Here is a 12,974-nt window from a genome sequence, read left to right as displayed (position 1 = left end):
AGTGGAGCCTAAAGACAGGCTCGACAGAAGCTGACCATGAACGCCGCAGCCCAGCAAAAGGAATAGGGCACTGGAGTCCGGGGGCCGCGACTTCCGAGCCGGGGACTCGAACCCGGGGCCACGCCGCCACTCGCCCCGAGTCAGGCCTCGCGGGCCCAGCCGCAGGCAAACTGGCGGCTCCTAGATCCCCAGGGCAGCATGAGAACCGCCTCTAGGACCCAGGGGAGCGCCCCGCCCCCGGCTCCGCGATGGCCAATGGGCGAGCGCGATGGCGGTATATTTGCATGCGGGTGCGCCACGGCCAATCGGCGGCGGGCCCGGGCGCGTGCGCGAGCGGGCGGGCGGCGGCAGGCGGCCGGCTGGCTTAGTCGGAGGATGGCCGCAGCCGCGGCGGGTGGAGCGCCGGGCACGTCCCCCGGCCCCACCGCCAGGGCAGCGCCACAGGCGCTGCGGAGGCGCGGGGACTCACGGCGCCGCCAGGCCGCGCTCTTCTTCCTCAACAATATCTCCCTGGACGGGCGGCCCCCGAGCCTGGGCCCCGGGGGAGAGAAGCCCCCGCCGCCGCCGCCACCGCCCACCGAGACCCGCGAGCCTCCGGCGCCGCCACCGCCTCCGCCGCCGCCGCCGCCCGCGCCCCCCGCCGGCCTGCCCCTGCCCGGGCCCGGAGGCAGGACCCCAGCGCCCCAGGGCCTGCTCAGCCCCGCTCCCGCGCCCACCGGCTTGGGCCTCGGCCTCGGCCTGGGCCTGGACGGGCAGCGCCAAAGGTGAGTGCGGCCCGGGTCACCTGGAGCCTGGGGGCGGCGGAGTGGCCCGAGGCTGGATCAGCGCGGGGGTCGGGGTCACCTGGCCCAGGGTTCAGGGTTGGGGTAACTGGGCTTCGGATCAGTGGAGTGGCCCTGGCTGGGTCAACGCAGAGGCTGAGGTAGCTTAGGGGCCTGGCAGCCCAGGACATAGGGTTGGAGTGACCTGGGGCCATCAACATAGTGGGCAGGGTGGCGAGGTGGCCGTGGGCTGGCTCAATTCGTTAACACGGGGCTGAGGTGACCTACGGAAAACCAGGATCAGCCCATGACACAGGGCTGGAGTGACCTATCAGCATAGGACTTGGAGATCAGGAGGTAACCCTGATCCCCTGTGAGCCCCAGACACATGTTGGGGTGTTGAGGGACAGAGACTTAGGGTGTCCTGGGTCTTGCCAGCCCCGGAAGGGAGTCTTGCCTGGGCCCCTCCCCAGACTAAGGTGTCAGAGTCAGGGGTCTTCTGGGATCTGTCAACCACCTGGACATGTATGTTAGGGTTTCCTTGCGCCTTGTTGATCCCCAGACTTAAGGATCATGGTCCCCTTAATCCTGCCACCCCTGGATATGGGGTCAGGGTCTTCTCAATTTTGTCAGACCCCGAACACAGGTCAGGGTTCCCTCAACCCTTGTCAGCCCCCAGACACGGAGCCCTGTCTGCTCCAGACACACACACCCCTCCCCAGCCCATTTCATCAGTTCACTGGACACGGGACTCATAAACGTCCACCATACGTTCCCCTTCGTTCTCTGAACTGGGCGAACCCCTCTGTGGGCCAGGGATCTTCCCTGCACTGTGACCTCTCCCCAGAGTCTCCCACACTGGCCCAGACTCCCAGCCCACAGCTGGTGGTCCCTGGAGCCCCCCATCACCCTCTCCTCCTTTGTCCTCTCTGAGCTCAGTGTCCCTGGGCCCATCACATCCCAGGTCACAGGCACTTTCCCTGCCCTTCACCCATCTCAGAGCCTCCCTGACCCTGAGCCCTGCCCCTCTAGTCTGTGCCCCCTGCCCACATGCTCTGGCTGCTGGACACCCCACTTCCTTCCCCCAGAGACCCTTTCACGGGCCCTGGAGGTATGCAGGGTCTCGCAGCTGGTGCTGCACGTGGGTGGGCCCAGACCTTGAACTCACCGCAGTCCCCTGGTGTCCAGAGGCTCTTCTTACCTGGAGGTCATGACGGCTGCACTGGCTGTCGTTGCCTCGCAGCCCTGGTCTCAGGCAGTTCCAGGTGACGGGTTCTTCTGAGGGACTTCGGTTGGGAGGTGGAGGCCAGGGTATGGTGCTTGTGGCTAGATTTCTTGACTCTACATTCGGAGTCCTTCTGAGTGGCCCTGAGGCCACTGTCACACTACGTAGGTAGACTTCAGCAAGAGCTGCATCTGCACAGGCTAAGAAGCCTGATCCTGTCCGCAGATGAGCCTGGCCAGGGCTCCGAAGGGAGTCGGGGGCTGGTTGGGACAGAGTGGTCTGTTTGTCCCAAAAGTGGCAGTAAGTGTACCATGTCCCTGGGGAGATAGGGCTGCTTACCTGACGGGACTGAGAGGAGAAAAGACTGCTTTCTCCGTGGAAGTCACTCCACTTTAAAACAGCTCCAAAGCCTGCTTGTCCTCGGCTGGCAGACTCCCACAAAGTGGTCCTGTCTCCTGGTGGCCCTCAACCCAAGGACAGTTTCCTGGTCACACCAGGTCTCCTTCAAGCCACTCTAGGGCAGAGCGGCACAGCTGTCTGCTGTGTGAGGCCCTCACTCCCACTTGGCCTTCACATCCTCGGTCAGATGTCCCTCTTGCCCTTCAGGCTGCACCTGCCCATGCAGACTCTGCCCCGCCTCGGTTTCTGCTGCCGAGCCCAGGCCCCCGCCCTTGGGTCTGACGGATGGAGGGTTCCTGGGGTGGGCACTGTCTGTTTCTCTCTGCTCCGGGAGTCCAGAGGCAGGGCTGTGGATAGTCACTGCTGAGTGTGGGAGGGTGGCTGGCCTAGCGAAGTAGGCTGCCAGCTACTGGCTGTGGGCTTCAAGGGACACTTGTTCTGGGCATGGAGAGAGTGCTGAGGGTCTTTTCCCAAAGTCTGTGTCATGAGAAGGGTGGTCTGAGCCAGGCTCTGGGAACAGACCTGGTTGGAATTCTGACTCCACTGTTTATGAGCTCTGTGACTTGGAGCAGGTGAAACCGCCTCTCTGAGCCTCAGTTTGCTTCCCTGTGAAATGGGTTTGTGTTAAGTACTACCGGCCAGAGGGGCTGTTAAAATCAGATGGATGGACAGGCTCAGCAAGGGTGGCTTGGCCAGACCAGGGCCAGGGAATGGAGACTCTTGTTACATCCAGGTTGCCCAGGGCATGCTCACAGCTCGGCTCACGGTGGAGAGTTGGTGTGCCACACTCAGGCAGTCTGGTGTGGCTTTTTCCCTGAGCCAGGGAGTGAATCCTCAGAACCCTTACCTTCTTCGCTTGAACTTCAGACTCCCTAGAATTTTCTTTTCATATCAACTCCGTGGTCACTTAACACTTGGCAGGTTCCAGGCTTCCCCAGCTGGTCAGAAGCGGGCTTTCAGGTGCTCTGCCTGCCCCACCAGGCCTGTGCCCTCCTGCTCCGCCGCGGCGTCGCACTCCCCTCCCCTGTGGAAAGCCTGGCAGCCTCATGCAGCAGCAGGGTTCCCTCTGGCAATCTTGGAAAGCCTCGTCCCAGCAGGGCTCTCAGCCTCCCTCAGGCTGCAAGCCTCTCCTCTGGAGTGGGAGTGGGGAAGGAGGCAGGAAAGCAGCAGCCCCTCACTTGGCTGGCCTGGTCTGTGCTCAGAATTCACGGTGCCATTGTCAGCGCTGTCCCTGTCTCTGCACCCGGACACTGGCCAGGTTCAGGGAAGGAGCCCTGAGAACACGGAGTGGCCTTGATTCCAGTGCCCCTGCCGTGGTCAGGAGGGCAGCAGGTGGCAGAGTCTGGTAGCAGAGGCTGGTGCACAGAGCTCGTGGGATGCAGCTGCCAGGCCCACCCCAACCAGCTCTGTGCCTCAGTTTGGCCCCTGTATACTAAGGGCTGTGAGGACTGACTTGATGTGTAAGATGCTTAAAATAAGGAAAGATAAAAGGAGACAGCGATGAAGACAGCGATGCACGAAACCAGCTGGGCTCAGGTGCTCAGCTTGCTGAGGGGAGAGGCCTCTCCTGCAGGGACCCAAGACCAGCAGGAGGAGCCAGGTCAGAGGTCAAGCAGCCTATAGGCTTTGGGGTGTGGGCGCTTATTGTGCCAAGGGCCCATGGCATCTGCCAGGCGCCTCCATGGAGAGCGCCGCTGGCCCAGGCCCTGTCAGTGAGGTCCCAGGTGTGCAGGAGCCACTGGGCCCCACCTGGGAAATTACCTGAGGAAGAGAGCCTGAGAAAGCCACGCGGGACTGCTCCTGGGGCCTCTGAGCCTGCCTGTGGGGCGTGACGCACACACCTCCCCAGGGATGGTTTTGTCTCCACTGGGCCAGCTTCGCTGCCCGGCTCGGGTCCTTTCTGAATGTCCACCTCCAGCAGGGTACCGTCTCAGGCCAGGGCAGGTCCTGCCTCATCGCCGACTGTGGGTCAGTGCTTACCCAGCCCCTACCTGGGGCATTCCCGGTTGCTGGGCAACAGGCAGGAATGGACAGTACTGAGACACGGTCCCAGGATCACGGGTGATGCCAGGGCTGCTGCCCGTGGGAGGATGAGGGCCACATGTGAGCTGAGCATCCAGTTGAGGGTGATATAGCCACGGGAGGACCTGGAAAAGGAGGGTCCAAATGGAGGGAACCCCAGCGAGGGCCCTGAGGCAGAGGAAGGGCTGGCACAAGGAGTGGAGGGCAGTGAGGGTGGCCTGGCTGAAGGGGAGAGGCTCCTGGGTGTCCCTGGCCGGGGACTGAGCGAGCTGTGTCAGTGCTGGTGGTAGCTCCACTCACTGAGATGGGCAGAGCGGGTTGGCAGGACTTGTGCTTGTTTGCCCTTCAGCCCTGCAGAGCCGCTGCCAGGCCCCCATGTCCCCTTTCCAGGCTTCCACTAGGCCCCTTCCAGAGGTACTTCCACCTGCAGCCTGCTGTGGGCACGCATGACCTGTCTCACCCCATTCCTAGGCCCGAGGGAGCTCTCGGGACCCCTAGGCTGAGCTTCGAGAGGCAGTGGGCAGACCAGGGCATGCCCAGCCTTTCATCTCAGCACTCCGCCCCACCTCAGGCTCTTCTGGCCTCGGGTGGCCCTTCCTAGCACTCAGGTCTGCCTGCAGACCTGCTTCCGGCCCATGGCCTGGGCCCCCTCCCCGAGAGCAGAGCACGGTACCGAGGCAGCCTGCCGTCTGCCTCCTGAGGCCCTGCCCCCTGAGGCCCTTCTGTCCTCCTCACAGAAGGCGTGTGGCATCCCAACGCTGCTCCCTCGAGTTTCTGGAAGACACAGTGGGATGTCCCTCGGGTCAAAGGTAAGGACCCCGCCTCTCTCCTGGGGCCAGGATGGGTCTGGGAGGGGCAGAGTGACCTGCTTTTCACCTGCAGAACCAAACACATATCCGGATCCCCGAGACACAAGGGCCTGAAAAAGACACACTTCATCAAGAACATGCGGCAGTACGACACCAGGAACAGCAGGTATGGGCACGTGGCCCACCGTGTCCTCCCTTCAGCCCTGTGGGACCTCGTCCTGCCTGTGTCAGCAGCCCTGTCCTCCTTCAGCTCAGGGGACTCGTCCCCACAGCCCGTCCCTTGTCCCCTTGGAAGTGGGCCCTCCTTCCCTCCCACCCACCTCCGTTCATATTCCCTGAGCGCCGGAGTCCACAGCACGTCCTGGGCGAGGGGCCGCCCAGTAGACTCTGGTCTTGAGTAGAAATGCTGAACGTTGAGGACATAGTGGGGACGGGCAAAGTGGTGGGGTGGCCAGGAGAGAAGGAAACACAGAGGGTACCTGGCTTCCCTGAGCCGGGCGCACAGCCCTCAGAGGCCCTGTGTTGGAGATGCTGGGTCCCTGGTGCCCACGTCCCTCACGCCCTACCCTCCTTGCCCTGAGGCCATCGTCCTGACCCTGAGTAACCCTTCCTGCTGGAGGCTGTGCCCAGGTACCCACAAGGTAGCCCTACTTGGGGAGTGCTGAGTCTTCCCCATGGTGGCCGTAGCTCAGACAGTCCAGGACCCCAACACTGTCCCCATGATGGGCTCCGTCTGGTGCTTAGGAGCAGGCCCCAGGCAGACTGAGTGCTAGCCTGGCCAGGAAACGGGTCTCCTACCATCATCCTCCCTGCTGGACTGGGGCTGGGCCAGGCAGAGCTGTGCCCAGAGGGAGGAAAGGCCAGCCCTCCTGCCATGTGCCCCACATAGGGCCCCTCTCGGGCCACTTTGGCTTCAGACTTGGAAGTTGGGGCTTCCTGATGCTCTTAGGCTCCTGCCCTCCTGGGATGCCTGCGGACTGGCTCCTTCAGCCAGCCAGTCCTTGGGGCCATGCCTCTGCTGTCCTGCACCGCCTGTTCTCTCCTGGATGACCTAGCCTCCGGCTTCCACCCTGCCTGCAGTGTTGTGCGTCATGTGGGAGGGCTGCGCTCACTGAGGGGACGAGACACAATGCCCTGAAACTCCTAGAAAGACCGGTGAAAGCTGGGCGGCCAGATGGACCCACCCTGGCTACTGGGCCCCCTTAGCTGGGCATCCCCTGACCCTTGGGACAAAGCCCAGCCTTAATCCAGGCAGGAAGGTCTCCTGGGAAATGCCAGCCACCCTGTTCTGACCCGTTCCTCCTGCAGGATCGTGCTGATCTGCGCCAGACGGTCCTTGTGCGCGGCCTTCTCAGTCCTACCCTATGGAGAAGGCCTGCGAGTCAGGTGAGTGGCTGACCCCCACCCAGTGGGGGCTCCACACCCTCGCAGCTTTATCCAGGGGCCAGCAGACCAGCTTCTGCTCAAGCTTCTCAGGGGCTCCAAAGGCCCTGTGGGTCCTGGTTCTCTGGGAGGTGCTGCTAGACATGGGTACCTGGGACATTTCCTGCTCAAGGGTATGGAGGTGGGAGTGCTGCCAGCCTCAGGCTCGGCGGTGGAGAGTGGCAGCTGTGTACCGTCCTATGCGTTGCAGTGACCTGAGATTGGACAGCCAGAAGCAAAGACACCCATCTGGCGGCGTTTCTGTGTCTTCCGAGATGGTCTTCCAGTTGGAAGGTGTTGAGCTGGGGGCAGATGGAAAGGTGGGAGCTGGCGCCGTGCTCAGCGGGAGCACAGGGCTTATGCATGTCTTCCGGGAAAGTAGACTCAAAGATGTGTTCGACTGAAATCCTATAAAGTGTGAGGTCGCTGTGGGAGGAGGCCAAGAAGCCTGTGCAGACCAGTTTGGTGGCTGGGTGACAAGATCGGCTCTAGTGGTGAGGGTGAGGGGCTCAGGACTCCTGGACCAGAAGTTCCAGCTGCAGATCCCAGTGAAGGATGGGGCATTCTGGAACCCCCAAGGGAGTGAGCAGCATCAGTCCTGGGTAGTGGGAGCTGTGGCAGCCGGGAGGGAGCTCACTGGATCTCTGGTCTTGGACGGGGCAGCAGGGCTGAGCCTGACGCCCTGCCTCTCCAGGTTGTGTCTTACGCCAAGTTCCTGTACCCCACCAATGCCCTGGTCACGCTCAAGCCAGACAGCCACGGCCCAGCGCCTCAGCCTCGGCCCAGCGTGCCCCGCACTCTGCTGGGGTCCCGCTGCAAACCCGTCCCACCCAGGGCAGCACCAGCCGGCTCGGAGCTAGGTAGCCAAGGGCCCTGACCTGGGGCAGGACAGATGGCCCCAGGTGTCACATCCCAGCCCATGGTCCTTGGGGAGGAGGCTTGGGGAGCAGGCTGGCCATGACCTCTCAGGAGAGTGGGACCCTCACCAATGGCTCCAGGGGTCCTTCGTCATCAGGACTCCCTTCGTCCCACCCAGCCCCAGGAGAGAGGACCACGCCTGGAGCCCCTGAACCCCACTCTCCTTGTCCTACAATGACACCTTCCACCCAGCTGCCCCCTGGCGCTGACAGACCTGCCCCAGGCTGGGGTCGGCATAACCGCTGACCCAAGCTCTGGGCTCGTGGTGGGTCAGGGCTGCCCTCTGCCCGCAGGGGCTGACGCAGGGGATGCCCTGGAGTACAACCCCAATCTGCTAGATGACCCTCAGTGGCCCTGCGGCAAGCACAAGCGTGTGCTCATCTTCGCGTCCTACATGGTAGGGGGGTCGCCCCTGGGGGCGGCTGAGGGGTCAGCACTGAAGGGGTGTGCAGCCGCCTCCCCTGGCTGGGCAGGTGCCCCCAAGCTGCATGGGGATGGTCTTCTCTGCTGCAGACGACGGTGATTGAGTACGTGAAGCCCTCCGACCTCAAGAAGGACATGAACGAGACCTTCCGGGAGAAGTTCCCCCACATCAGGCTGACGCTGAGCAAGATCAGGAGGTGAGGAGGCCTCGGTTGTCCCCAAGCCTGTGGCATCCCCGTGCCCACAGCCCAGCCAGCTCAGCCCTTCTCTCCTATCCCCCACGGAGTCCTGAGCTTGAGAAACCCAAGGCCCCTCTCCTAAGCCCACCCTCCTTCTGTCCAGCTCGACCAACCCCGGCAGCTCCCTGCCACCTCCTTGGTCAGGCGCCCTCAGTTCAGTTCAGTTCAGTCGCTCAGTCGTGTCCGACTCGTTGCGACCCATGAATCACAGCATGCCAGGCCTCCCTGTCCATCACCAACTCTCGGAGTTTACCCAAACTCATGTCCATCGAGTCGGTAATGCCATCCAGCCATCTCATCCTCTGTTGTTTCCTTCTCCTCCTGCCCCCAATCCCTCCCAGCATCAGGGTCTTTTCCAGTGAGTCAACTCTTCGCATGAGGTGGCCAAAGAATTGGAGTTTCAGCTTTAGCATCAGTCCTTCCATTGAACACCCAGGACTGATCTCCTTTAGGATGGACTGGTTGGATCTCCTTGCAGTCCAAGGGACTCTCAAAGAGTCTCCTCCAACACCACAGTTCAAAAGCATCAATTCTTCGGCTCTCAGCCTTCTTCACAGTCCAACTCTCATATCCATACATGACCATAGGAAAAACCATAACCTTGACTAGATGGACCTTTGTTGACAAAGTAATGTCTCTGTTTTTGAATATGCTATCTAGGTTGGTCATAACTTTGCTTCCAAGGAGTAAGTGTCTTTTAATTTCATGGCTGCAGTCACCATCTGCAGTGATTTTGGAGCCCCAAAAATTAGTCTGACACTGTTTCCACTGTTTCCCCATCTATTTCCCATGAAGTGATGGGACCAGATGCCATGATCTTCGTTTTCTGAATGTTGAGCTTTAAGCCAACTTTTTCACTTTACTCTTTCACTTTCATCTAGAGGCTTTTGAGTTCCTCTTCACTTTCTGCCATGAGGGTGGTATCATCTGCATATCTGAGATTATTGATATTTCTCCCGGCAATCTTGATTCCAGCTTGTGCTTCTTCCAGACCAGTCTTTCTCATGATGTACTCTGCATATAAGTTAAATAAGCAGGGTGACAATATACAGCCTTGATGTACGCCTTTATTTGGAACCAGTCTGTTGTTCCATGTCCAGTTCTAACTGTTGCTTCCTGACCTGCATATATAGGTTTCTCAAGAGGCAGGTCAGGTGGTCTGGTATTCCCATCTCTTTCAGAATTTTCCGCAGTTTATTGTGATCCACACAGTCAAAGGTTTTGGCATAGTCCATAAAGCAAAAATAGATGTTTTTCTGGAACTCTCTTGCTTTTTCGATGATCCAGAAGATGTTGGCAATTTGATCTCTGGTTCCTTTGCCTTTTCTGAAACCAGCTTGAACATCTGGAAGTTCATGGTTCACGTATTGCTGAAGCCTGGCTTGGAGAATTTTTAGCATTACTTTACTAGCGTGTGAGATGAGTGCAAGTGTGCGGTAGTTTGAGCATTCTTTGGCATTGCCTTTCTTTGGGATTGGAATGAAAACTGACCTTTTCCAGTCCTGTGGCCACTGCTGAGTTTTCCAAATTTGCTGGCATATTGAGTGCAGCACTTTCACAGCATCGTCTTTCAGGATTTGAAAAAGCTCAACTGGAATTCCATCACCTCCACTAGCTTTGTTTGTAGTGATGCTTTCTAAGGCCCACTTGACTTCACATTCCAGGATGTCTGGCTCTAGGTGAGTGATCACACCATCGTGATTATCTGGGTCCTGAAGACCTTTTTTGTACAGTTATTTTGTGTATTCTTGCCACCTCTTCTTAATATCTTCTGCTTCTGTTAGGTTCATACCATTTCTGTCCTTTATCGAGCCCTGGCTGCTGCTTATTCCTGCCCACACCTGCGGGGGGCCCCCACACCAGCGCCCACAGCCCCTGAGCCGGCCGCTGACCGTCCCCACCTGATCGGTAGGAGGTCAAGGCCCCACATGAGCTGCCCACACACCCCCTCGATGCCTTGGCACTGCCCTTCCCTCCCCACACTGGTCCCCTCGCTGCCACAGGAGGGCAGGGACCCAGTCCTCTGTGGTGTCCGTTTGTGGACAGTGCGGGTGCTGTGGGCCGAACAGTGACCAAGACCAGCCTGCCGCTGCCCCCGACCACCCCAGCTATGGGCCCTTGTGCTGGGCCGCGCCCTCCGGGAGGAAATGGCGATTTTCCCAGGGCCCAAAGACACGCCCCCCAAGCGGGGAGTGGCCACTTCCCAGCCCCACAGCCCGTGGCTCCGTGTGAACCCGCAGTTTGAAACGAGAGATGCGGAACCTGTCCGAGGAGTGTGGCTTGGAGCCCGTGACCGTGTCCATGGCCTATGTGTACTTTGAGAAGCTGGTGTTGCAGGGTAAGCTCAACAAGCAGAACCGCAAGCTATGCGCCGGCGCCTGCGTGCTGCTGGCCGCCAAGATCAGCAGCGACCTGCGCAAGAGCGACGTGAAGCAGCTCATCGACGTGAGTACGGGCCGCCCCCGCCCCTAACCCTCCGGGTCTCAGAGGAGGGCCCGGCCCCTACCCCTGGCCCGGCCCCTGAGGAGCGGCCCGACTCAACCCCTCTTTCTTCTTGGACGCAGAAGTTAGAAGAAAGGTTTCGGTTCAACCGACGGGATCTCATCGGCTTTGAGTTCACAGTGCTCGTGGCCTTGGAGCTCGCTCTGTACCTTCCTGAGAACCAGGTGTTACCTCATTACAGACGCCTCACACAGCAGTTCTAGCCGGCCAGCCTCCACACCCTGGCTTCCAGTCCTAAGCACACCACACCGCCACGGTACTTCTGAGAGCCCTTCTGCGTGCTGCTGAACAGACCTGGGGCTCTGTCAGTGCTTCTCATTTTCCTGTGCCTACGACTGCTCTGGCACCAGGACTTTGGTCTACAGCGTCCAGTGGTGTTATCCACCGTGCTTCTCCTCTGCGTCACCCAGCCTTCTGCTGCTGTCAGAGCCGCCGCGCTGGTGTCTCGTGGAGGCCTGGGTTTCCAGACCCTACTGCAGACGCTGGATTGCTGGACTTAACCCATTGGAGCATTAATCTCGGCTATTTGGAGTTTTCGGAGGTGGAGACCGCACTGTGGAACCCCCCACCCCCTCAGCCCAGCCCCTAGGGGTGTCTGCCCACCTCCCCATATCCACAAGCAGAGCTCTGCATCAGCCTAAGCCAACGGGGGCAGACTCCTGGTTAGTTGTGATCTCATTTTTTACTCTCAGACCTCTGTTTTTTCAAGGATCGCGTCACTGTGAAGTCCTGAGGGCCCGGGTGGCAGGTACCCCAGCTGGCCTCTCCGTGGAACCAGCCTGCACCACGCAGGGATCTGTCTCACCAGAAAACCCCACTTGCTTATGACACCCAGGACCTTCAGAATGACTGGATTGCTGGTTCTTGATCTTCCTAAGCAATATGGCGGTGGCGGGGGGATGGGGGGGATGTACTTATTATCATTTAGGATTTGGTTCTGTGGGTCTTTTTCTAAGGGAACAAAAACTGGTTAAACAAGGTCTGCTGAGGATGTGACCTGAACCACACTTGATCTTCCAAGCGGGGAAGAAGACAGACCACTTCAACTGTCCTGCTCACGAGGGTAAAGGCTCTGCCTTCCTCCCAGGAAGGAAGGGAAAGCCACCTTGGCCAGAGCAGTGGTCACACCAGGCAGACCCCAAAGGCTGGTCGTTGTCCAGGGCAGGCCTGTGTCCAGCTCGTCTGCCTCACCAGGCTACGTGTTACCCAGTTCTTCCACTTGCTGCCCCACCATAAACACTGAAGACCTAGGACTGGAGCTTCTTCACCAGCCAGCTGCTCTCAGAAAGGACCGTGTCGGCTGGGCCATCAAGCTGCGTCCCACTGTTGTCCCAAGAACCTCACTGGAGGGGTGCTGGGGTAGCCCCACACTGCATCCTGTCCATGTGGACTGGTCCTTCTGCAGAAGAGATGCCAGCCCTTATCAGCGCATTCCACCACCAGTAGCTCAGCAAGATCTCAGCCCAGGAGGGCACAAGGATCCCCGCAGGGGTGCAGAACAGCTGCCCTACCCCACTCGCTGCTCTTCTTCCTTGGTCACTCGCTTAGGTTCAGGAGGACTGCAGGAAGGAATCCGAAGCTCAACTCTGTACCCAACCTTATTTATCGAGTGCCTCTTTCCTGTTCTCCCCCCAGGACACCCCCAAACTCTGATGTGCACCAAGGGGGCTTGAAAGATGAAGCTGCTAGGCCCCAGGCAATCCTTGAAGGTGTCCAGTATCTCAAGGATACTTCTGTTACAAGCACCTGAAGGGACCAACTTCCAAAATGTACGTGCTGGTTTACAGTTAGCTTTGAGGAACACACCTTGAGAATTTCAGTACAAATGTTAGAATGGCAATACAGTGTTTATATAGTGAGAACTAGTCATTCACCAGGCCCTGTAACCTTCCCTTTAGTGTGTTGTGTCCTTGTTAATGTCAAGAGCTGCCACTGTGTGGTACTCAAGTGAAGCCAGTATTTAAGGAATTAAACTTCAGCCTGAACTGTCACCCCAGACACCTGTGTCCAAGGGGCTGGGGCTACTCCCTCAGTGCCTAGGAGGCACCATAGGCTTAAAATGTGTGCTAAGTGGCTGTCTGACCTCACTGTCAAGTGTCAAGGATCTGTTTGCAAAAATTAATGTATTTGTGCTTTAAGTAAAAATTTGGTTTTGCAACACGTGTCATAGGCTGCCTTTCAGCTATCACCCCCAACACTCCAGAGCCCAGAAGAGCCCACCCCCCCCCCCCCAAAAAAAACACAGAATGAAGCA

The 12,974-nt window shown here is 59.2% G+C and overlaps 1 protein-coding gene across 6 annotated transcripts; it reads left to right on the top strand.

The window, feature by feature from the left end:
- Window positions 1-320: 320 nt before the first annotated feature.
- CABLES2 (Cdk5 and Abl enzyme substrate 2) lies at window positions 321-12,878 on the top strand. Of its 6 annotated transcripts, XR_015139257.1 has the most exons (11): window positions 323-764; window positions 5,145-5,216; window positions 5,290-5,382; window positions 6,525-6,602; window positions 6,850-6,958; window positions 7,333-7,498; window positions 7,850-7,953; window positions 8,070-8,176; window positions 10,003-10,126; window positions 10,459-10,663; window positions 10,783-12,878. XR_015139257.1 is itself a non-coding variant. In XM_086332800.1 (10 exons), the coding sequence occupies exons 1-10, from the start codon at window positions 376-378 to the stop codon at window positions 10,921-10,923; spliced, it is 1,461 nt and encodes a 486-aa protein (XP_086188926.1). In that variant the 5' UTR covers window positions 331-375; the 3' UTR covers window positions 10,924-12,878. The 6 variants fall into 6 exon arrangements, 3 of the variants coding, with proteins under 3 accessions (XP_086188927.1, XP_086188926.1, XP_086188925.1); XR_015139256.1 differs by lacking the exon at window positions 10,003-10,126 and having other exon boundaries at window positions 321-764; window positions 10,265-10,663; XR_015139258.1 differs by lacking the exons at window positions 10,459-10,663; window positions 10,783-12,878 and adding an exon at window positions 9,793-9,897 and having other exon boundaries at window positions 325-764; window positions 10,003-10,094.
- The last annotated feature ends 96 nt before the right edge of the window (window positions 12,879-12,974 follow it).

This window comes from Bos grunniens, chromosome 13, assembly GCF_055505025.1.
Source record: "Bos grunniens cultivar Pamir isolate PY7600 chromosome 13, Bosgru_T2T1.0, whole genome shotgun sequence".
In the NCBI taxonomy this organism is placed as follows: Eukaryota; Metazoa; Chordata; class Mammalia; order Artiodactyla; family Bovidae; genus Bos; species Bos grunniens.
The sequence above is the reverse complement of the archived record's forward strand: the minus strand, read 5'-3'. Positions and strand labels throughout refer to the sequence as shown.

What these genes read in the sequence shown, in the direction of transcription:
- CABLES2 (XM_086332799.1), top strand. Translation starts at nt 376, where the DNA reads ATGGCCGCAGCCGCGGCGGGTGGAGCGCCGGGCACGTCCCCCGGCCCC. An exon ending in AGCTGGGGGCAGATGGAAAG is followed by an intron (nt 6,959 to 7,332) that starts GTGGGAGCTGGC and finishes CTGCCTCTCCAG; the next exon opens with GTTGTGTCTTACGCCAAGTT. An exon ending in ACGCTGAGCAAGATCAGGAG is followed by an intron (nt 8,177 to 10,458) that starts GTGAGGAGGCCT and finishes GTGAACCCGCAG; the next exon opens with TTTGAAACGAGAGATGCGGA.